General features: G+C 37.4%; 5 protein-coding genes across 8 annotated transcripts; 3 read left to right on the top strand and 2 right to left on the bottom strand.

The window, feature by feature from the left end:
* Positions 1–413: 413 nt before the first annotated feature.
* On the bottom strand, positions 414–3,400 carry LOC125187239 (uncharacterized protein C1450.15). 2 transcript variants are annotated; one of them, XM_048083792.1, is made up of 10 exons: positions 3,252–3,400; positions 2,827–3,055; positions 2,680–2,745; positions 2,546–2,588; positions 2,009–2,063; positions 1,603–1,651; positions 1,452–1,519; positions 1,251–1,359; positions 751–900; positions 414–685 (listed from the first exon to the last, which is right to left on the bottom strand). In XM_048083792.1, the coding sequence occupies exons 2-9, from the start codon at positions 2,989–2,991 to the stop codon at positions 784–786; spliced, it is 672 nt and encodes a 223-aa protein (XP_047939749.1). In that variant the 5' UTR covers positions 2,992–3,055; positions 3,252–3,400; the 3' UTR covers positions 414–685; positions 751–783. The 2 variants fall into 2 exon arrangements, with proteins under 2 accessions (XP_047939749.1, XP_047939750.1); XM_048083793.1 differs by having other exon boundaries at positions 756–900.
* A 2,800-nt stretch (positions 3,401–6,200) lies between these two features.
* Positions 6,201–10,134, top strand: LOC125189064 (E3 ubiquitin-protein ligase MBR2-like). 2 transcript variants are annotated; one of them, XM_048086240.1, is made up of 6 exons: positions 6,201–6,389; positions 7,648–8,766; positions 8,851–8,901; positions 8,999–9,097; positions 9,196–9,351; positions 9,861–10,134. In XM_048086240.1, the coding sequence occupies exons 2-6, from the start codon at positions 7,663–7,665 to the stop codon at positions 10,023–10,025; spliced, it is 1,575 nt and encodes a 524-aa protein (XP_047942197.1). In that variant the 5' UTR covers positions 6,201–6,389; positions 7,648–7,662; the 3' UTR covers positions 10,026–10,134. The 2 variants fall into 2 exon arrangements, with proteins under 2 accessions (XP_047942197.1, XP_047942198.1); XM_048086241.1 differs by having other exon boundaries at positions 7,645–8,766.
* Positions 10,135–11,129: 995 nt separating this feature from the next.
* Positions 11,130–15,328, top strand: LOC125189197 (protein KAKU4-like). Of its 2 annotated transcripts, none has more exons than XM_048086465.1 (11): positions 11,130–11,470; positions 12,045–12,109; positions 12,363–12,478; positions 12,607–12,713; positions 12,797–12,927; positions 13,144–13,320; positions 13,579–13,834; positions 13,949–14,028; positions 14,180–14,267; positions 14,522–14,621; positions 14,726–15,328. In XM_048086465.1, the coding sequence occupies exons 1-11, from the start codon at positions 11,221–11,223 to the stop codon at positions 15,063–15,065; spliced, it is 1,710 nt and encodes a 569-aa protein (XP_047942422.1). In that variant the 5' UTR covers positions 11,130–11,220; the 3' UTR covers positions 15,066–15,328. The 2 variants fall into 2 exon arrangements, with proteins under 2 accessions (XP_047942422.1, XP_047942421.1); XM_048086464.1 differs by having other exon boundaries at positions 11,131–11,470; positions 12,794–12,927.
* A 1,021-nt stretch (positions 15,329–16,349) lies between these two features.
* On the top strand, positions 16,350–19,440 carry LOC125189199 (COP9 signalosome complex subunit 5-like). Its single transcript, XM_048086466.1, has 6 exons — positions 16,350–16,803; positions 17,355–17,636; positions 17,727–17,874; positions 17,982–18,064; positions 18,938–19,015; positions 19,139–19,440. The coding sequence occupies exons 1-6, from the start codon at positions 16,393–16,395 to the stop codon at positions 19,226–19,228; spliced, it is 1,092 nt and encodes a 363-aa protein (XP_047942423.1). The 5' UTR covers positions 16,350–16,392; the 3' UTR covers positions 19,229–19,440.
* A 229-nt stretch (positions 19,441–19,669) lies between these two features.
* LOC125189200 (gamma-glutamylcyclotransferase 2-1-like) lies at positions 19,670–21,961 on the bottom strand. Its single transcript, XM_048086467.1, has 7 exons — positions 21,672–21,961; positions 21,448–21,524; positions 20,679–20,735; positions 20,525–20,581; positions 20,384–20,424; positions 20,146–20,297; positions 19,670–20,068 (listed from the first exon to the last, which is right to left on the bottom strand). Exons 1-7 carry the CDS (start codon positions 21,778–21,780, stop codon positions 19,893–19,895), a joined length of 669 nt encoding a protein of 222 aa, XP_047942424.1. The 5' UTR covers positions 21,781–21,961; the 3' UTR covers positions 19,670–19,892.
* Between the last annotated feature and the right edge of the window lie 1,926 nt (positions 21,962–23,887).

The raw sequence follows: 23,887 nt of genomic DNA, 5'->3' as shown, positions 1-23,887 counted from the left end.
CACACTTTTCCATTTCGGTCCATCCTCAATTAAGAGTCATACTTTATTTTTACCTTAAATAATAAGTAAGTCCCATATTCCACTAACTCAATTCACCCACATTTTATTATAAAACTAATATAAAATAATGGATCCACATTCCACTAACCTTTTCAACCATTTTTTCTTTACATTTCTTGAAACTCGTGTCCAGTCTAAGGGTGACTTCTAATCGGGGACGGAGGGAGTAACATGTTAAAAAACACCAAAAATAGGCCTACCGGATTAATAAACGTCAATGGAGTATTTTGAATGGAGAAATAATCGGAAATGGACCATGTGATAAAAATGGTAATAAAGTAGTACTATATTGAAAGTATAAATATTAGTATGTTGTAAAATGGTGTTTATTAATGATTAAATGGAGATGAGTATTTGTGGATAAAAAATTGATTATATTTAATGGATGGAAGGAGTAAAAACCAACACATTCACTAAAAAAGTATTGCTCCGCCATTTGCAGTTTGTATAAGTAGCAAACTTATCTAAAGCACCCTGTCTCTGAGTCTTGGGTGTGATCAACGTTAGTAGTGGAGGCGAACGAGATCTAATGCATCCTCTCATCGCACCTTAGCCTCGTTCGCCTCCGCTATGAAGTAAGGATGAATCGTGACACATCGATACTTTGAGACCAGGAAAATAGGCACTGCAAAAAGTCTATTCGTCAAAACCAAACAATTTGCTGAGCCTTCAGACAATTTTGATGCATACCTTACAAGATGAGAACTGTGAAGCAATGCATATTTATTCCCTCTTAGCATGATGTTGTCTGTTATGATAATAGACAACAGATCCAAATGATGCCATAACGCCAATCAAATAGCCAAGAATAGCTCCATAAGTCACACAGATTGGCCACTCCTGTATCAAATGCATATATACAACACATTACATATTGAAGACTTTTTTTTCAAAAACTAAAAACACAAAATAGTACTCCTTGTGTCCCATTCAAAGTGAACCATTTCTTTTCCAATACGGACATTTTATGCAGTATTGTTTAGTGTGGTCAATTGAGAGAATAAAGTAGAAGGGTTATGTTCCTATTCTTATAAATGTGTCACTTTCAGTGGAATCCGAAAAAAAAAATGTGTCACTTTGAATTTGAATGGGATGCATAGCAAAAGCACATAAAAAGACTGAAGCATTCTTGAAAGAACTATTTCAAGATGGGATATATATTTTAAGATGAGGGAGGCAAGGTTCCGCACCTGCCAGGGTCTTTCCCAGTCAAGAGGCATGGGCCACGCACCAAACCAAGCCCCGATGATGGCTCCATGTGCAGGCAAACAGATTATAAAATCTACGGGTCGCATTGGCCTGGAGATTTGTACTAATGAGAACCCGGACCATGTAAGATTAAAGGAATTGCCTTAGCACATAGAGAATCGTGAGGTAGTATATAACTTTACTTTGAGTGGGCGAATATCCGATGCCAGTCGGTCCATGATGAGCCAAATACAGAAGCTGCAGGTGCAAACTGCATCAAACACAGCATGGCAAACATGAGCCAAGACAACCATAATAGCTTGCAAAAGAATGGTTTCATAGAGGAAAACCTACTGTGAAAACCGACATTAGAAGAGACCAGTGAACTGTCTTTTTGAAGTGCCTGTAACAGCAAAAAGGAAGTATCGATCAGCAACTATTACTCGTTGTATGCAAGTATACCCCAGCTTATTCTCATAGGTAAATAACTATCTTATCAACAGCGAGGCTACCAATTTGCCAAGACCACACCACTCATTATCGGTACTGCAAAAGGAACCGAACAACACACTAGGAAAGAGTTCAAATTATGACAATCGTACAAAGGAAAAGGTCCAAAAATCAGAGACTGGAAACCAGAAGGAACTGGCTGACCGTAGTGGACTTTGTAAATGCTCGAGTATTTGTCAGATTATATCCATTTTTATCCAACCAAATCAACGGTTTAGTTTTTAAAATCGTGCAAAACAAATTCACGTACTGAATTCCAACTGGTGCGCCCAATACAATTGCTCCAAGAGCATTAACTAAAGCACCTGCAAGTATAAAAAATTAAACACAAGCTCATCTTAGCACAGATGTCAATAGAGAGCAACAATGAATTAGTTTCACAAAGCAAGGGAGTAGCTTATGAGTAATTATCCGTTATTATATCATAACTATGGAACACTAAATAGGTTCTACACAGTTATCCTGAACTTCCTGATTCCTATTACTGTGAGAAATAATTTACAAGTACTGAATCACATTACAACCCCTGGCCTCTCTTGTTGTCATGACAGAGGTTTTCTCATTCTCATCAAATTTCTCTGATCAGCCCAATTACCATCATTCTGAGACAACAGTTAGGATCTTAAAGCATAACTCTAAAATGCATTTCATTTTCAGCAGTAGCATTTTAGTAAAGTTCCATTCTAATGCCGGTCTATTCACAAAGTCAATTTTATTTTCTTAATATAAACAGACATCTATAAGAAGGAAGAGAACTAACAAACGAAACGAAGTTTATAGCCCTAACCTGCAGGGAGACCCATCAGTCCTCTCACTATAGCTTTAACATACTGGAAAGAAACAGAAAACAATTGAATTCAGCAAAAACTTAAAAACGAAAGCCGAGAAATACAGACAATAGGGGAACAAAAATGAAATTACAGAGCATTGATCAGGATCGATACGAAACCGACTAAAGACAGGGATCACAACAAGAGCAAGCACAGCCTGAAAGAGAGCACAAAAGCAAAACAAGTTACCACAAAATTCCAGAAGACTGAATGTAGGAATATGTGGAGGTTTACATACCCATACAATAAAGAGAGTTTGGGAAGGATTTTGGATGAGCACGAGTGAACAAAAATCAAGTGCTGCCCAGAAAGCTAAAGCTAAGCCAAGCACACATGTGAGATGCAATAGCAGCAGCAGCCGTATCGAATCATTCCTACTTTCGGGTGATTTTACTTCCTGCATTGATGTAGCTGGTGGAAAAAGGATACCCAATACTATTGATTTTACTTCACATCAAGCCTTCGAGCTGATGAGAGAAACTAATTCAGCCATTTTGATTTCATACACAATATGCCAATCAATAGGATCTTATTATAGATAAGAATTGACAATACAAAAGCAGTAACCATTCACAACTGTGCCCTAATTCAACATGAAATTTCAACTAGTATAAATTCATTTATCTAGTAGAAACTGAAAAAAAAAATGAGGAAGAAGAAAACCTGTGATGAAGTGAGTGGCGGTGGAGAACCTTCCAAGATGAGAAGACGCCGGCGGAAATGGAGATTCGGGATCGTTCAGTGAATTGGGGAAGGAAGCTTGGGAAAAGATGATTATAATGGGCTTATTTGGGGAAATACAAGGTTTAATAAATTGATCGTTTGTTGGGCTAATAAATTTTTTTATTGAAATCTATAAGAGCTCTCCACCGGCGGACGTTCCGGTCGGACGTCGCGAAAGTCCGCCATTGTGAAGGAAAAGGTAGGAACGGACGTCCCGTGAGGACGTCGGATATCCACGCGACGTCCGACCGGACGTCCGCCATTGTGGCGTCGGTCGGACGTCCGAGTTAAAATTCAATTTTTTTTTAGAACTTTATAAATATGGCTCGTCGAAATTCTAATTCCGTAAATTGAATAATTGTGAATTTAATTGCGGGAAGTCCTAGTACAGGGGAAGTCCTAGTGATGTGGCAGTGGAATGGAAAATCCTGGTGATGACGTGGCAGGAAGTTTTTGTGGGCGGTCTTAGTGGAAGTCCTAGTGAAAAGTCCGCCACCAGAGATGCTCTAAAAGGACCCAAATATTTTATTTATTAAAGTATAAGTAATTTATAAGATTATACTCAATTATACTATAAATTTAATTTATTAATTTAAAGATGAATAGTAACACCTCATATTATACATTCAATCCAATTGTACTAAACATACCACCCCTAGCAAAGGCTATGAACTCGTAATTAGGTTTAGTTAATTTAGGTTACATGCTCATGAGTCATGATTAAATAAAGGGTCATTACTATATAACCAATAATTTTTTAAAAAGAAAATTAATACTCCTACACCGAAAATATAATTGATTCGGTAGGTGAAATGAGGGAGATTTTCAATTTTCCACCTAAAAAAGTCACCATTTCCCACACCATAAATATTACTCCTAAATGAATACAAAAATCATAATGGAGATAAGTTAGATTTGAGAAATTAAGAAAATAGTTAGTGAGAAGCCTTTCAGGAAAATCAACGCTTTTCTTAGTTTTATTAACAACTCAGGATACTAAATTTTTCATTAACGAACTCAACGAAGAGAGTCTATGTTGGTTGTGCCGATAGGAGCTCATTTAGAGAGTGTTTTTCGGGTATGCTCGATGCTTTGGGAATGTCATTTATTAGTTGCTTGTGTTGTGAGTACATTCATTAAGCAAAATTTGGTACATTTCACTAAAAGTTTACCCTTACTATCTGAGTCAAAATCAAACTCATGTTATCGAACGAAAGGAGTAGTTCATAATCAATGGTCGATCCAAATGGATAGGAGGTGAACCACCAACTTCACCGCCACCCTCTTATGCTTCAACTTTTTTGGGGTTGATATTGCTTTTGTTATTTTATCGTAATTAATTGTTAACGACAATCGTCTATTCCTTTTGATGCCAACTATCAACTTTTATGTTGTGTGATTATGTCCGACCCATAAATTCCGCTACTCGAATTGCATAGTAATAATACGGTAATACTCTAGTTTTACCTGTTACTTACATGTAATAAACGTGTGTATGCCATTTTAATTCACATTAATTATAATTTATATGTAGAGTTTAATATATCCAAATTTGTATTGAATAGTATTCCTATTCCCCCAGTCCCACAATAATTGTCACTCTTTTCCATTTCCATAATAATTATCACACTTCGTTTTTACCATAAATGGTAATCACGTTCCACTAACTAACTTCCTTCATATTTTATTATTAAACTAATATAAAAAAGTGGGTAACACATTTCACTAGCGTTTCTAACGAACTTTTCTGTACAAACTCGTGCCCACAATAAAAATGACAATTATTATGAGACGGATAAAGTATTATATTATGTGAACATGACTCGAACACAATGCTGCTAAGATCGCGCCACCCAACCAAATCACGTTTGTCCGAAATAATATAATTAGGCTTCCAATGATAATAAAGGATGATAGTGACTCAATTATAGCAATTGTTAATAGAACAAAAATAGAAGTTAAAATTGAGGCCACAAAAACAAGGCTTTGGTAATTTAATTGCTTTCATCCACAACAAAATGGGTATTTTTGTTCTTTAGCTATTTTAGTTATTTTTAGGCTATTGTGAGTTGTGACACTGTCCATTAGTGTAGGGACTTATAAATGACTTTGTTTCAAAGTAATAAAGATTCTTGTAGTACTATATTTATCTTAGCTCTATGGCTTTTATTTATACACGAATTTCCTATTACGTGTAAATATGTTGTTGACTCATGATATATTTCATATATTATTAAATAGTTTATTTGAATAAATATAAAAATTATGTTAGATGGTCAGTATTCAGAGATTCAATTCTAATATATTCATACAATTAAAGAAACCGTATCAAGACTACCATACTTACAAAAAAAGAAGAAGTTAAAGTTCAATTTAATCCTTTTTCACCCTTAACTTACAAGGGATTCAAACAGAGTATTTAAAGATAATTTCGAGTGTTTTAGATAATCTTGAACATATTTTATAATGTTGAATATGAATGTGGATAGGAATAATCTTTTTAACAATGGGATTAGAACAATGCAACACGTGCACATCACATGTGGCCCAAATGAGTTAGTTATGTGTTCCATTACATAATCACCTGCTGATTGGATAAGTCACGAGGCCCAGTGGGCCCAGGAAGCCGACGTTTAGGCGGCCCAACAATCCCAAAATCCAACCGTCCGATCTCGCCGGCAAAAAATCCAACGGCTGAGATCCGCTGACGAGACTCAAAAGGCAGCACGGCAATTCAGCGCTTCGTTTGTTTGTTATGGAAATTGTTTTATGGTTTTAAATTTTGAATTATGGTTTGATAATACTCAGTCTCCCATTATCCTCGGATCTTCGTAATTATTGTTATTATCCGCAAATATGATTTCATACTAAATTTAAATCATTCCCTTCTTTATTCCTCTCTCTTAAAAAGAGGGAGAAAAGGCTTCTCGTTGTAAAGAGATTGGTTGTTGGAAGCCTCTCTTTCTTTTCTTGGTTTTTTCTTTCGTTGTAAAAGAGGAAAGAATAAAGAGTCAAAAGGGAGGAGAAAAAGCGAAGAACACAACAGGAATATTGATTGGTTTCCATTTAATCTATCAGGTTGTCATCAAGTTTTGATTTTGATGATGAAAGTATTGATTTTGTTGATATGTTTATGTCAAAGTTGTCATCTTTTAATCTGTTTATTGTTTTTCTGATGATGTTATTAACTTTTTGTATTGAGGGCTGTGATAAATTTGCAATCTTGATGGATAGCCAATGATTTGTGGTGAAGATTTGACTTTTTTTATTGGTTTTCTTGCTGACTTTGTTTTGCTTATTTGAATAGTCTCCTGATATCAAATTGATATGATCGTGTTGTTAAAATAATCATAATTTATGTGGATTATCGAATTCTCATGTTGCTTGTGTTTGAGTTTGTTTGTTGATGAAGAGAGTTGCAGAAGAAGAATAATCAATCCCCTTTGCTTGAACCTTTTTGGTGACTTAGATTCTGATAAAGTGTGCCTTTAACAAGAAAAGTGAAAACTTGTCATATAATTAACACTTAAACCGAAAAAAAGAAGAAGTTGGAACTGCTCTAATATATAGTAGGAGTATTAGATGATGCTAATGTGTGTCTTGCAATTTTATTCTCTTCTATGATGATTATTTTCGCGGCTATCTCTGAATTCGTATTCTGGTATGTTCTTCACAATTGAGAAACTTTTGAAAAAAATATTAGTTTTAATCTATACTAGGCACTGTTTTATTCTTCATTGATTCTCATGATACCGGCCTGTGACCTTTTGATTTAGCTTGTTAACAACGTTGAACGTTTAGGTTCAGTTAAAGAGCTTGAATTGCCTTAGTTGATAGTATTAGATGAGGCTAATATGTAGTACTATATGGCTATTTTATTCTCTTCTATGATGATTATTTCCGCGGCTGTCTCTGATTTCGTATTCTGGTATGTTCTTCACCATTGAGAAACTTTTTGGAAAATCGTTAGTTTTAATCTAAACTAGGCACTATTTTCATTCTTCAGTGATTCTCATGATACTGGATTGTGAGTTTTCGATTTAGCTTCTCAATAACGTTGCTCGTTTAGGTAATAGTTTAAATAGTTATATGGCTGTTATAGTAAGCCTTTTTGGTGGTTTATATGTTTACCTAATGCGTGCTGTTTTGGCCTGATTAGCCTGATTTCGTTCATTCGAATCCTAAATTCATTGTACTAGTTTGGATTGTTTACCTTAGCATATCTTATAGCTTTGGAGAAAAGGGGGAACTATACTGTTTCTTGATCGAGAAGTAGTGTGTATTGTGCTCTTTGATTAAGCGGTGAAGGCTAAATGTGCATATCTTGATGCAGCAGAATAGAAAGTCGATCATGAATGGATACTCCAGCAAAAGAGGTGTTGCTACGAGTAGAGCACCTAGGAAAGGCGTTAGTTCAAGCTCGGCCCAGGATCAGAATGTTCAGTTCTGTAACCGAATAGGATGCAGTGGAAGAATCAAGTACGGGAATCAGAATACGAAAATTAGAAGCTCGGACAATGGCAAAAGCCCCAAGTCCTCGTTTTGTTCTTCAAGCGGGAATGGAGCGGTTGAAGCTTTGTCTAAGAGTGGTTCTGTGGTGATCAGGGAAAAGGCGTCGTATCTTGATACAAAGAAAAGGTTGCCATTTGATCAACCTGAAAGTAGTCAGTCGGGCGATTCAGAAGCCTCACAGTCGACATCCTCACTGGGTAGGAGTCTTGCAGCTCATAACTCTGGATCAGCAAGCAAGTCTGGACAGAATCCCGTGGCGAAAAATGGTAGTGGGAGTGTTCCATCGAGTGTTAGAACTCGAAAAAGGGTTCAGAATACCTCGGGTCCGAACAAGCAAAATACTCAGACAGCTCCTGCTGTTTCTCCCACTACTAATAGTGGTAATAACAGAAGTAGGTGCCTGAAAAACCTCAAAAGCAACGCGGTCTCAGATTCCGTACCACCTAGTTGTTCATCGTCGGGGTCAAAATCTCCCTGCAAGAATGTGATGAGGAAGAGAAGTCTAGAAGGGGTTAGCAGCGAGCCTGGTAGAGGGAGACAGACAGTTGTATCTACACATGCCTCGTCTTCGAGCAGCAGTGCCTCTGGTTCAGATAGCACCACTTCTGGTTCGGCCAGGACAGGAGGGTCGGGTAACGTAAACAAGAGTAGGTCAATGAGGCTCTCTTCTCGACAAAACGGGAGAAATACCTCGAGCCTTAGAGAATCCTCCCTCCGCCTCTCCCATCCCGAACCACCTAGAAGCACTGGCTGGCCAAGATTACCGCAGCAATACTCTCCCAACGCCCCTTCGAGTGGGTTGAGCTCGTATAGCCTCTCCCCTTCTAGTAATAGTGATGACAATCGGTCCACTTTGATGCCTTACACTGTAATGGAGCCTGGCTACAGCCATTTTGCCAACCGCGACATGTTGCAACGATACAATATGGACGGTATTGCTGAGGTATTGTTACTTCTGCCATCCGACAACTCAGAGTTAGGTTTTCCGATCAAATGATACATGATGCGTACATTTTTGTCTCTGCAGGTATTACTCGCACTCGAAAGGTTCGAGCAGGACGAAGAAATGACACATGAGGTACTCAAACCATCCTTATTAATTCTTCGTACCTGATTCGATCTACAATAGTTCCAAAATTGGATTTTTTTATGCGAACTCTCGTACCTTCCTGCAGCAAATACTCGCATTGGAGACGAGTTTATTCCTCAGTGGCCTCAATCTATACGACCAGCACCGGGACATGAGACTGGATATTGATGACATGTCGTATGAGGTTGTTTTCGTGTTCCTCCTTCATAGTAGAGTCTTCCATACTTGCTTCGTGTCGAGCATAAGAATTTTTCCTGACATTGTCTCATCCGCATTTGGCAGGAGTTGTTGGCTCTAGGGGATAGCATGGGAACGGTTAGCACGGCCCTCTCAGAAAACGAACTATTCAAGTGCATCAAGCGACGCGTACATCAGGGTGCCCTGACAGAAAAAGTATCGGGCGAAGACGGAGATGATGTCAAATGCAGCATCTGCCAGGTCAGTTCATCAATTGTTCATCAAAATTGAATTCAATCTTGCTTGCATTTAGGGTGGAAAAATCTAGGGGTGACCTGAAAAACCAAATATCCGAACTGAACCAAACATAAATTTAAAATTTGGTTCCTTTTTTTTCAGATTTCAGTTCGGTTTCATTTTTTGGGCAAATTTTGTTTTTTAGGTCCAGTTCGGGTTATATGAAACGCCAAAAAACCCGAAAACTGAATTTATTTTTAATTTCATTTCTCGCCTCTTCGTCTGCGTTTTGCTAGCCAAACTCGTGCAGATACTTTTATGAAGAACAGATTGTTATGCAATTTTTATTTTTATTTTTATTTCTGGTTTGGATCGATTTTCGGGTCTGGTTTTCTATTTTTCAGATAATTCAGTTCGTTTTGGTTCGGTTTATATTTTTGGAAAATTTCCGTTTTCTTTCCAAAACCGGACTAAAAATTGAATGCATCACGCTCGTTGCGTTGTGATCTAACGAAATCTCGGGTGCTTTGCAGGAGGAGTACGTGAAGGGGGACGCTATCGGGGAGTTAGTCAAGTGTGAGCACGCGTATCACGTCGCGTGCATAAGTCAGTGGCTGAGGCTCAAGAACTGGTGCCCTATTTGCAAGAGTGCTGCAGCTCCATCACAACCATCTTCTTCATCTTCTTCTCTCTCTTAATGCAAATGTTTCTTTTGATCTGTACATTAATGGATTGTTTCTGGTCTTTGAATTTTTTTTATTTTGTAAATATCATTATATTCAATATCCTAAGGCATTTTGGTGAAAATCTGACTGCCTCAGTGAACAAAGTTTTCCAATAATACTATAATTTTTTCTTGCTTGAAAATTTCTTATCCTTGTCTTCCATATCCATTACTCTATTTTATTTTGTGAGATTTAAGTATTTAATTTCAAAGAAATAGTGATTAAAAACCTTCCAAGTATGCCACCAATGTTTTTATGAGAGGAAGATAAGAATACTTGTATATTGAATAAATTGCCAAATTTCTTACCTCAAATAAAGTTTACTACATTTTGCACTTATATGAATACTTAGTACTCCAATGTGATTAGTTTAAATTAATTTTATATTTTATTGAAAACTTAAATTGATTTACTCAATTATCTATAACAATCACGTCAATTAAATTACGACTATTACTCCATATATCTTGATACCTCAAAATATAGAATTTATTTTTATTCAATTTCAACATTATTTGATGAAATTACTTAATCACGATCAAAATTCATCGCTACAAAGGTCAAGACTTTTTTTTATTTTTTTATTTTCTTATTTTTTTTAAGGATCAAAATGGTTATAGCAATATTTGGAGACTTTAATTAATGAGACTAATACAATTCCGACTTAATATTATCGGATTACGTGGAGTAGTTAATAATAGTACTAGCATTTAATTTATAGTACTCCCTCCTTCCCGCTTAAATGACACGTTTTCCTTTTTAGTTTGTCCCAACTAAGATGACACATTTTCTTTTTTGGAAACTTTTGCTTTCCAAGTAATACACCCAACAACTTTTTCTCACTCCTATTAAAATATTCATTTATCTTTCTCTTTCTCTCTCTAATTTAATACTTTTACCTACATTTTCTCTCTCTAATCAAACACTTTAATTTATATGTAATTCCTAAAATTTCGTGCCGGCTAAGAAATGTGTCATCTAGCCGGACGGAGGGTATGGGAATTATTTAGTGCTAATAGAGAATGATTAGAAATAAAAAATGTAAGTGAGTGAGCAAAGAGAGGAGAGAGAAACACAAAAACTGACATCATAACTATTTCGTGAAATGTAGCTGAAAACAAACCGATTTCAGTCGCTCCATTTTCAAAACTTCCAATTTCCCCCAAATATGGCGTCTCCGCCCGATTCTCGCTCCGGCGCCGGCGGAAAAATGGTCACCAACCGTCGGCGGCAGCGCCTCGCCGCTACGCCGTACGACCGCCCGCTTCCTAGTCCCTCGCTTAAAAGCCCTAATTGGCTCACCGGTGTCGTTATACCCTCCGCTCGCGCCCTAGCTTCTGGCGCCGGGAAATTCATCTCCTCCGCCATCTTCTCCGACTCGGAATCCTCCTCTTCCGAAGATTTCGACTCCGCTTCTGGTGCGCGCTAATTTTTTACCATGTTTTTTTGTTTGTTTTAGCATGCTTTCCTAATTAGCAGTAGTTTGTTAGTTAAATTACGCCTATGCTGTTAATTTTGCTTCTTAATTCTAGGAGGCGTTATTACGTTTGCTTCGGTCTTCACATAGTAACTAGCGTCAGTTGCGTGTAGTGGTAGTATTTAGCCCTAGTTATGTTAAATGGGCTACGATGAGCCACAGCTAGATAGTGTGCATGAAGATTTGGTAGATGCTAGTAGTTGATATCGTCTTCATTATTCAATTTGCTGGAGTGGAGTTTAGTCAGTTACTATAATATTACCGAGCACAATTCATTACACTGATGTAGTTAAGCTTATTTTCAGATGGTATTGAAGATTATCAAATGGAAATGATAAGTCTGCTCTCAGTTTAAACAAAACTCTAACATTCACTCCAATCGCTTCCTCTTTCTCGTACTATGTACCTCTGTTCGGTTGTAGTTGTCTTAGGCATTGCATGCCTGGCATGATTGGATCTCCTCATTTCCTGCCTTTTATGTGATTTCTCAAATCTCTTTTTCACTCACTTGGCAGAGGATGGTGCTGACAACATTAATGAGTATGAAAGCCCACGTGATGGAGTCAATGCATTGAATGAGGTAACTAACTGCTTCATCCAGTACATCACTACATGAGGCTGAATAAGATGGATCCTTAAATTTGAACTGGGTGTCTTCTGTTTAGATGTAGTATGACAGCTCAGACAGCCTAGAAACATTTTATTGCAATTTGCTGCCAATGGTTTTTCTCAGTATTAGCCTATACACATAATAGACTTAGCCTTGGTTTACAAGTTACTTCAGCCAAAGAATAGTTTGTACAATTATGTATATGACTCTTCCTCGTTGTTAGGAGAAACTGACTGGAGGAGAAATGAAGGAATATGGACGAGAGTCTCAGCTCAGTATGCAGAGATCTGAAACCAAGTGGCTAATCGAGCAGCTCATTATGCAGGAGAATTTTTCAAGGTAATTTCCTTGAGGAAGAATCTTTGAGACATTTGGTTTTGCTCAATTTAAGATGCATTATGACCCAGGAAAGTTAAAAGGTCATCTGCCTTTCTGATGTAACTTCATTGATGTCTGGTTTTATTCAGGGAAGAGTGTGATAGGCTGACTAAAGTTCTTCATTCACGAGTTAATCACTGGTCGGTCGAAACAGGGGATAAAAGATCAATTGCAAATTCCCCTCGGAAAACTGATGGTATTGCAGTAGGATATCTAGTGGCAATCCTTAGTTTGAGTCTCTATTTAATTATTTATGACAGCTCTTTTTTTCATCAGAAGAAGATCCGTATATTCTCAATAAGGCTGTTCAGGAAGCTAGAAACTGGTTTCAAGAGAAGAAAGGGGGGTCCAGTTCGGTGGCAGAGTTTGCACACGGAACTTGTAATCTTAACTCTGCTGCAATTGACCATGTTAGTCATTAATTAAAATGATAGATATCAGAGAAAGTGATTTCTTCTTCAACTGTGGAGTTTCAATCATAGTTTTCTCCCTACATATATTTTACATCAGTAATAAGGGGCATGCCTTGAAAAAATTCATTTGCTTCTTCTTGAGTTCTGAAGGTTTCCTTGCCTTGTAAAGAAAGCCTGATATGTGTATAATGTTGTCGACCATTGTTAATGCAGATGGAAATTGGAGCTGGTTCCCCTGTGGATATGGCCAGATCTTATATGAAGGAAAGGCCTCCTTGGGCATCTCCAACAGAACATGTTGAATTGAGAACCCCGTTGACTACAACTATGAAGCTTTTCAAGGAACGAACGCCATATTCAGTTACTGAAGATATTTTGTCATCATCACAGGTGCAGTTTTGGATATTTTTTTTGGGTGTGTCCATATATTTTGTGTCGATGCCATCTGCATCAGATCTCGCACTTTGAGGTCTTTTTTGAATTATCTGGATGGAGGCATTCTTGTGTCAAAGTTTGATTGAACCACATGTATGGTTTCATCATGCACGTGGCCCAAAATGTTTTTTAGTTGCTTATTTCAATCAATTGATGCGAACCTTTTCATTTTTTACATGTCTTACTCATTTGCTTTTGTTTGTTGTGTTTCAGAGACGGAGTTCTCTTGCATCTGAGTCCTGGAATATCCAGGAAGAATTGCGGAAAGTGCGCTCAAAAGCAGTCGAAGATATGCTGCGCACACCACCTGCTAAATATGATTCATCGTTTTCAATTGCAGCAACTAAGGAGGAGTCCATGGGAGCTGGTGGTGTTGGAGAAGAAATATTTAAGTCACACTTTTTTTGGAAAACAAAGCCCATAGATGCTTTTATGGATGTTGGAGTGAATGCTGATCCTGCCCTTGTAGGTTGGATTTGAATTCTCTGCAATGTCAGCTAGTGTTTTGCAACTTAGTAGATGATCCCCATTTCCTGATATTTTCATATTTACAATCACTGATTCACAGTTTTGGCTCTTTCAGCTTTAGAATCCAGACAAGATGCTAAGGGCAGTGAAACACCATCATCACATCCAGATGCTTCAGCTTCTGAAATTATTAAGGTACTGCTAATCAAAACTGCCTTATGTTTCTTGTTGATTATGCAAATGCAGCAACTCTAGTTCATATTCATTGGGGTAGTTAGTAGCTACACACAATGAGAATTTAAACTGCTATGCTGGTGTCTTAGATATGATTTTGTCTGTTTTAAAGGATCCAGAAACAATTCCAAATGATGGCGTGCATGCTCCATCTAAGCTCTCACACCCTACCAGTCCTGTTCACACCGACCAGCATTCCGGTACTTGGACTTCTCTTCTTCTGCCCATGATATTCGGATTATACATGTGCCATTATACTTGTGCGTGCTTTATAAAGTGCTAAATGGATTTGTGGAATACATCTATGGATATCATCTGATCATTGAATGACATCTTCCTTGAACTAGCTGATGGGAAACTTAAGAAAAAGATAAACATAGAATGCATTTAATTTTAAGAAATATTATTAGACTTGTGCAACGAGGTCTGATTTTGTTTCTGCTTTGGTATTTAGCCGATCCACATGCAGCTAAGATTGGTGGACCTCCAGAAACCGGGGTAGCTGAACCTGGAGGAAGTCCGTGTACAAATGGTTTCACACCAGCTCAAGCCAGGTTCTTCTTTGCAGTCCTTTACTCTTACTGTAGTAAATTGACTTGCCACTTCTCGTGTAGTGATATTAGCTCATATTCACTGAATACTCCTCTCTCTTGTACAGTTCTCCAGAAGCAGTTGGCGCACAGAACTCAAAGCAATACGACGTGGAAAACCATAATGATGCTGCAAGCAACAAGAACATGCCAACAAATGGTACCACCAACATGGATGGCAACTGCGAGCTTCTCACTGAAGCCGACATGGAAGTACCTACCGTCACAGAAACCGAGAGCATAAACAGCGGTTCTCATATTAGCGTGGACATGCAAAATGAAGAATCACAACTCGAGACGACTCAGCCATCCGCAGAGGAGAAGCCAGAGGTTGTGATGACTGCCAAGCAGCAAGCAAAAAAAGTGGGTAGAACCACTAGAAGAAGCAACCGAACTAAAGGTAAATGATGGAGCTTCGCTTGCTGTTTTAGAGCAGTTTATGTTGTAACTATCAAGAGATAGATCTCCCACTGTTTGCTGGTTTAGGATTATATTCTAGGTGTTGCACTTTAGGACCATAGATCGTTCGAGTTAATTTATGAAAAAAAAGCCTGTAGTTTTTTCTTAGAACAGAGATTATTGCTCAACTAGGGATCTGTTTGAATGTGAAATCTCTCTGTAAAATGGTGTTTCATTTTATCTGATATGCCATGCTCTGTTTATTTGGGTAAGCAGGATAGCTATATTATTTATATAAATTGTGATATATACTGCTAATATGCTCAATATTGGTATCGGGTTCAAGTCCACTGTGATACGAACTTTAATTTCTGGTTATTTATCCATAAAAAGTATGCCCAATATTGGTATACTGTTTGAAAAATAATTCTTAGAATATTGGAACTGTTTTCTATACTGATTTCTGTGTTCATGGAGAATATTCTCAGCCATTTCCTCATAAATTAATTGTATTCATTTGAAAACAATTTATTTTATTCTCTGAAAGGTCATGATAAGAATCAGCTCTGGATAGTTCTAATGTCCATTGTAGAGAGAGCATAGATTTTTCTTAAATGTGGATTTTACATATTTTTATACAACTATTATTTTTTCAATCCAGGTATCAAAATGAAAGTTGTTTTTCCATATGTTGATCGTGTGTACATTGGCAAGATATAGTAAGGTAACATATTCTATTTTTTAAATAATCAATAAATAGTCTTTAAGACTGTAACCGGTCGAATGTTTTTTTATCATCATAAAGACTATTACGATGATCAACTTATTTCGTAAACGACATTATTTGCGAAAGTTAACTTTTAGCTAGCATTAATTAAGGTTCTCTTTAAAAAAAACACACATAATTGGCAACGACAAGATGTTTATTTGTTGAGTAATGTTGTTTTACCATCATAAAGACTATTACGGCGATCAACTTCTTTCGTAAACGACATTATTTGCGACAGTTAACTTTTAGTTAGCAGAAATTAAGGTTCTATCTTAAAATAACACACATCATTGGCAATGACAAGATATTTTTTCGTTGAATAATGACCGTTATCAATATGCGTGCATGATCCCAACTTTTGTTTCCAATTTTTATTGAGCAAAAGAACATACAAAAATACAACATTGTCACTACTAAAATTCTACTTAATCTCTACAAACAAATAAATAGATTAAGATTTAATTCGTTTAATCAAAATATAATGAGAATTTTGGGGGACTATATAAAGACGATTTTCCAGAAAGGAGGCATCTCAGTTAAATCATTTTCTCACTCAGACCTTGAGCAATGGATTCCTTTTCCCCTTCCTCCTCCTCCGCAATCGCGCGCCAAACTTGGGAATTGGAGAACAACATCGTCTCCGCGCCCTCCGACGCCGCCGATTCCTCCTCCTCCGACGCGATCTTCCATTTCGACGCGGCGGCGCAGGCCAAGTTCCAGCAGGAGAAGCCGTGGGCGAACGACCCGCACTACTTCAAGCGCGTGAAGATCTCCGCCCTAGCGCTCCTCAAGATGGTCGTGCACGCGCGCTCCGGCGGCACGATTGAGGTCATGGGGCTTATGCAGGGGAAGACCGACGGCGACGCCATCATTGTCATGGACGCTTTTGCCCTCCCCGTCGAGGGCACCGAGACTAGGGTTAATGCGCAGGCGGATGCCTATGAGTACATGGTTGAGTATTCGCAGACCACGAAGGAGGTCTGTTTTGTTTGCTCAATGCCTTCAATTTGTTTAGGTTGTTCAGTTTATTGCTGTTTTCGGTTGATTTTTGTTTTATGTTTTGAGTTTATTGACGGATATTGATCGATTTAGTGAGTTTATCGTGGTGATTGTTTTAGCTGTTTCAATAGTTGGAATTTGAGAAACTTTAGTGATGTGGCTGTGGCGGTATTTAAAAAGTTTAAAAAGTTACGCATATTTTGTGATAGTGTAGTAGTATTATTATCTTTTCTATCATAGCGTGAAGTAAACTTTGTATTGTGTGATTGACCTGAAATTATTCACATGATGAATAAACCTATGATAGTATTAACTTAAGTTGCTTGTTGATGTTTAATACGTTGAAGATGTGTGTGTTAATTATGTCGATCATCCATTTTAGTCGAAATGCATTATCGTCTTCTTTTTCTGCTAGATATAGTACTCTGTATATGTTTCTTTCATTCACTTGCTGCACACATTTCTTGGGGGTCCTTTCTCACCTTGATTTGTCTGACATTCATTTAATTTAATTGTGTTTTGGGGGAAAGGCTGGTAGGCCAGAGAATGTGGTAGGATGGTATCACTCTCATCCTGGTTATGGATGTTGGCTTTCCGGTATCGATGTCACCACACAAATGCTAAACCAGCAATACCAGGAGCCCTTCCTTGCAGTTGTTATTGATCCGACAAGGACTATTTCCGCTGGAAAAGTAGATATCGGTGCTTTCAGGACGTATCCAGAAGGGTACAAACCCCCAGATGAGCCGGTCTCTGAGTATCAAACGATCCCCTTGAATAAAATTGAAGACTTTGGTGTGCACTGTAAACAGGTAAAAGTACATTAGTGTCTGGACACAGTGTTTTGTTTTAGGAGCTCATTAAGCAGAATCAGGTCTGCTAACCGAGTTTTGTTTTTGCAGTACTATGCATTGGATGTCACATATTTCAAGTCTTCTCTTGATTGCCACCTCTTGGATCTACTATGGAATAAGTATTGGGTAAACACCCTTTCTTCTTCTCCTTTGCTTGGTAATGGAGACTATGTTGCTGGTCAAATCTCCGACTTGGGTAATTTTGTATACTTAACCTTTCTACTAGTATCATTTTTGTCATTGCCTGGATTTAGGACATGCAAGATGTTTATGCTATTAACTTGTGCTTCTGATTTCATGCAGCTGAGAAAATAGAGCAAGCTGATAATCATCTGTCTCATTCGCGCTATGGAACCTTGTTATCAGCTCCCCAAAGGAAGAAGGAGGTCAGTACTATTCTCATGAATCATGGTCATAGTAGAAGTATGTTGTTTCATATTGTTTTTGTGGTCTTTTTGCCATATAAAACACCTCATCTTCATTTCACATAATTCATTCCCAAACCTTTTCTTTAGGACTTACATGATACTATATAGGCTGATATTCATCATATGATGGTGTTAACACATAATTAAGTAGAAGAGTGCATATTCTACCAGTTTCATGAATGCTAGTCTTTTTCAAACACAAGATCTCTGGACTTTTTTTCGTTCTTTGTATATGTGATTATGTGTCTGTAAGGAGACAAATTGGAATGTACTATCATAGCCTTAGAATGCTAGCTCAATCTGCTTAACTAATTGGTGTTATGGTCTTCATTCCTTCATGATTGAGAGAAGACTTTCTTAGTCACTATCCACTTTCCTTTTGTCAACAACCGTATGTTCCATGCTTTCATTTGAGTTGTCTTTGAAATCGTACGATACAACCTAGCTTCTAAGCTTTTTGTCGAAGTCAAAATCTTGGACGAACAGAGGATGCCGACTTGTATTGCTAACTCAATGCCACTGGGTCTCATTTGATTAATTCAAATAAAATGAATTCAAGCTTCAAATCTTTTACACATCCAATTTGGTTTCAGTTGTCAATGCGCTTATTAACAATTCAATAGTTCCTTTTGAACAATGCAACATCTCAATTCAAAATGGAGATCTACGAGCTTGAGGATGACTTATTCAGGATGAATGCTTTACTCCTATCTACAGATATCTCTTATTTTTCTTATCCAAGATAGGGGCTATTATTATATAAACCGAACATGGGCTGCTTCTTGGGTCACAATATTTCTTAAAGTGGCTCTATCTTCGTCCCATTTGCAGGAAGAATCTCAACTCAGCAAGATAACTCGCGACAGTGCCAAGATAACTGTAGAGCAGGTTCATGGATTGATGTCACAGGTACGTGCAACCCCGGCTCTTCTCAACCACCTCTCGAAGTGATTAGCATCCTTATATGAACACAAATTATAATTTTGATCCAAACTTTTATCTGCGACTTACATCGTCTATGTCATATTCCAGGTCATCAAGGATATTCTCTTTAACTCAGTAAACCCCTCCCATGGATCTCAACCAGAGTCATCCGGTCCTGAACCCATGGTCGAATCCTGAGCCATTGGTGAATGACCTATCATATTTTTCATCGCTCGTGGAGCATTCACTTGTTCTGCAGGGTAGCCACTTGTCTAAAGATGGCATTGCGGTGTTGATAATGTAGACTCTCTCTCTTATTATTGCTTTGCTAAAAACAGTGATATGTATTTGCTGAGTTTCTTGTTTCATAGGCTTTCTTGAAAGGAATTTGATCTCATACTTAGGCTTCTTATGGTGCTTTTAGTTGTACGTTGAATTGATTATAGAAGCTTTAAAATAAGGCATTATTATAATTATGATAATGAAAACAATATATTCCATCCTATTGTTTTTTAGATAATATTAGCCCCCTATAATTTCATCAACTCCACAATTTATTTTCTTCTATAGCCCAAGGTCAGGTCATGATTTTTCAACAGTTATATATATAATCATAAGAATTCAAAATAGCCAGTATCATTATACAAAGAAAGTGGGATTTTTTTTTTGCTTCTTTGATGATGGAAAAACAACATGAGTTCTAGTGAAAAACAAGGATACTTTTGCCTCAAAACAAGGAAGCTTTATTCTGTTAATAATCTGAACTGAATTTGATGGGAAACAAAGACTCTTACCTAAATCGGCAGAAAGCAGCCTTGTTACAACAAACAAAGCTTCAACTTTCCGCTGTTAACAGCTGCTTTCAAGAATCCATCGCTATTGCCCCCGACAATGTTGCTAGTTTCACAGGTGACAAGCTCGACTTCAGAGGAACGAGGGAAGGACCCGATAACTTGTTCTCCTTGGCCGCGACACTTACTATTCCGAGCACCTTCCTCACTTCATTCGCTAGCTCGATCACATAGTCTTCTTCATGACCTTTCACACTCACCCATAAATCAGTCAAAAACTGAAGAAAATGGTTCTTTTTTACTTTTCTGTAATTTTAGGTTTACCAATGTCGAACATCGCCTTCTCCATCGAGAAGAGGTAGTCCCTATTGTCCCCGCACGGTCCAGTGGCCGTTGCAATCTGCCTTGCCATCTCCTCCAAAGGAGCAGGGCCCAGATAGTACTTGTTTGATATCGTATCTGGAGTGGAAGTGAACCTATATCCGAGCCAATGGGGTTTGTCAGCATCATGCTAAATTTCCACGAGAAATGGAAAGGAAGAAAAACGCAACAGATTACTCACACTATGACTCCAGTGAGCAAGGGCACCTCAGATTCACCTTCCTAGAGTTCAATAAACATACAAGTAAATAAAACCAACGTAACATTCGCCTTAGAAAGATAGGAAAACACCATAATGATTGAGAGCACAACTCACACTCACCTTGTAGAAGTCTACAAGTGTTTTCTCATCATACTCACATTCTCTTCTTTCCAGATACTGAAATTACAAGGGATGAAATCAAGACACTTTTTTTCTTCAAAAGTAGGAGGAGAAATGATTTGATCGATTCAACGTCGATCAAAAGAGAGCTTACCTCCATTGCTGCCTTTTCTTTCTCCAGCCCTCCACGAACGCAATACGCAGCCCCCCACTAGATTAAGAACAAATACAGATTCAATGTGCAAGAAGTGAGGGACCATAGCGAAAGGAAGTTCTTGGTCATAATAATGCAACAAAAAGAAATCAAATTGCAGTCTATTTAATCTGTTGAAGCTAATGACATCAAACAAAAAAAGCACCTTGCCACCAAGATGGGAAAGTAACACTTTTTCAAGAAGAGTGGATACTTGTTTGGTGGTATTTTGAGTTCTCTCTCTCTCTCTCTCTCACACACACACGCACAAGGGGTTTATTCCATTAATCTGTTGAAGCTAATAGCATCAAATAAGAGAACATTGCCACCAAGATTGGAAAGTAAACCAACCCTTTTAAGAAGAGTGGATACCTGTTTATTGGAGGCATTTCTAGTTCTCTCTCTCACACACACAAGGGGTTTATTTCTTTCTGTTGAAACTAATAACATCAAACAAAAGAACCTTTCCACCAAGGTTGGAAAGTAAACCAACTCTTTCAAGAAGAGTGGACACTGTTTTATTACAGTCTCTCTCTAACACACACACACACACACAAGGGGTTTATTTGATTAATCTGCTGAAGCCAATAACATCAAAGAGAAGAACTTTGCCACCAAGAAAGGAAAGAAAACCAACTCTTTTAAGAAGACTGCACACACTTGTTTATTGGAGGTATTTCTAGCTCTCTCTCTCTCTCTCACACACACACACATGAAGAAATGAACTTACACATAGAGAGCCTTGACTCTTCTCCAAGGTACAAGTTCTAGCAGGGTGCTGAGGCGTGCCTCTATGATCAATGCAGGCTGAATATCACATTCAATCAAACAATTAGCAAACAATTCATCAAAATCCAAATAAACTCCAAAACCTAATCCCCCGAACACCTAAAATCAACAATTGCACAACATTAAACACAAAATCCACACACATAACATAAACCAAAGCATTACCGAGATCGAATACGCGTCTGTATTCCTTGATAAACCCAATCACTTTCTCATCATACTCAAATCCCGGGTTCCACACCAATGACCCGTACCCGAATACCCACAACACCATATTTCTTCTTACAGATTGAGTTTTAAGAGTGGAATCGGAGGCAATGCGGGAGCTGAAGATGATGGATTGCTGCAGCAGGCGACAGTGGAAATGGATGGCAGAGGGAGAGAAATCACCTGAGATTCCCCTCTCTCTCTAGAAATGCTAGTTTGTGTGATGAATGAGGGAGGGGAAGGAATGAAACTGAAGGGGTGAATTTTATAGTTGAATTGAAAATGTAGCTGAGAAAAAAAAAAAAAAATGAAAAAGAAAAGAATTGACATTGTGCAGAAGTCGGTGGCGTCGTGTCACGTGCGTCGTATGTTGTGTGGTTGACATGATGCATACTGGAAAATCAGTTTCAACTTTGTTTTATTCGGTTGTTAACATTTTTTTTTTCTACAAAATTAATGTTTCTTTTTTTTAGACACGTAATGCTTCCCATTACCTCTTTCGCCACTTCTATATTACTCCCTCCGTCCCCGATTAACAGTCACATTTTTTTCATTTCGGTCCGTTCCCAATTAAAAGTCACACTTTATTTTTACCATAAATAGTAAGTAGGTCTCACATTCCACTAACTCAATTAACTCACATTTTATTATAAAACCAATATAAAAAAATGGGTCCCACATTCCACTAACTTTTTTAACAAACTTTTCTTTACATTTCTTAAAATCCGTGACCGGGGTCAAAGTGTGACTCCTAATCGGAAACAGATGAAGTAATATTTAAGAGAAAAGATAACCTCTTTCAAAATTGAGTCGTGCGATCAAAAATAACCTCTTTCATTTTACAGACACCTTTAGTTTCCTACTCCCTCTGTCCCACGTTACTTGAGTCATTTCTTTTTTGCACTCATTTTGAAAAAATAATAATAAATAGTTAAAGTGGAGAGAAAGAAAAGTAAGAGAGAGAATAATGTAGAGAAGAGTCTTAACTATAGTATTATCTTTTTTACTTTATTTTTTCTCTACTTTAACTATTTATTATTATTTTTTCAAAACAAGTGCGAAAATGAAGTGACTCAAGTAACGTGGGACGGAGGGAGTATTTAGTATTTACATGGGGTTATTTTAATTAGAAGAACTATAACTAATTTATGCTTTAATAACTTCCATTTTGGATCTAGTGACTTCCAATTGAAGGGCAACCACATTTCATACTACAGTAGTAGTATTTATTTAGTTAACTTAATCACATTAATTAATAGCTAGCTTGATGACTTATGTGTATTGCTTTGATATGGAACTTGATTTCGTCTCCAGTTTATGAAATTACAGCCAATTAACCAATCATTTAATTAAACAAATTAAAGAGAGAGAGGCTTGTGTCGTGGGGACGTTCGAGATTAAGGAACTTATTTATTATGCTTAGTTGCTCCCTAATCGGACTATTAAATTTAGGGTCATTCAAATTGCAATTTTTATGGAACAAATGAGAGAAGAAACACACATAACACCTGCATGTGTCTGGTCTATTGTTAAACTGTATTAGGTTTTAATTTTTTATATAAATTTTAAATAATGAAGCATTTGACGATTTAATACGAAAATAGGAAAAGGATAAGAGATAAGTGAATTAACGTAATGAAAACCACACAAAGTAAGTACGAGTTTATATACTACTCCTTTTTTATCGATTTACAGTGTCATGTTAATAATTGTCAGTCCTAATATTAGTAGTTAAATATGAAAAATTTAAATGAACATGCAAGTGAATATAAAATTATAAAAAGTTAATTATTAAATAAATAATCCATAAATTTTAATGATAGTTCAATGATAATGAATCGCTATTTAAATAAAATCATGGTTCAACGTGAATCACTTAAAATATGAATTACTAATTTAGTAATATTAGTTGGATTAGTTAATGTAGCCTGCGTTAAAGTTTAATGAAAAAGTTGAGACAAAAAGCCGTTGTTTTTTATGGAGTATAGTATATAGTAGGGATGTCAATCTAGCTCGAAACCCGCGGGTCGACCCGAATAATTCGATAAAATCATAGGGTTAGAGCCGGAAAATCTCAACCCAAATACAAAATAGGGCTACACGGGCTGACCCATTCGGGTCAGCGGATTATGCGGGCTGGCCCGAGTGGGTTGCGGATTAGCCCATGGATTGAG

This window comes from Salvia hispanica, chromosome 5 (genome assembly GCF_023119035.1).
Source record: "Salvia hispanica cultivar TCC Black 2014 chromosome 5, UniMelb_Shisp_WGS_1.0, whole genome shotgun sequence".
Classification (NCBI taxonomy): domain Eukaryota; kingdom Viridiplantae; phylum Streptophyta; class Magnoliopsida; order Lamiales; family Lamiaceae; genus Salvia; species Salvia hispanica.
Note: the sequence above shows the minus strand (reverse complement) of the source record. Positions and strands in the feature narration are given on the sequence as shown.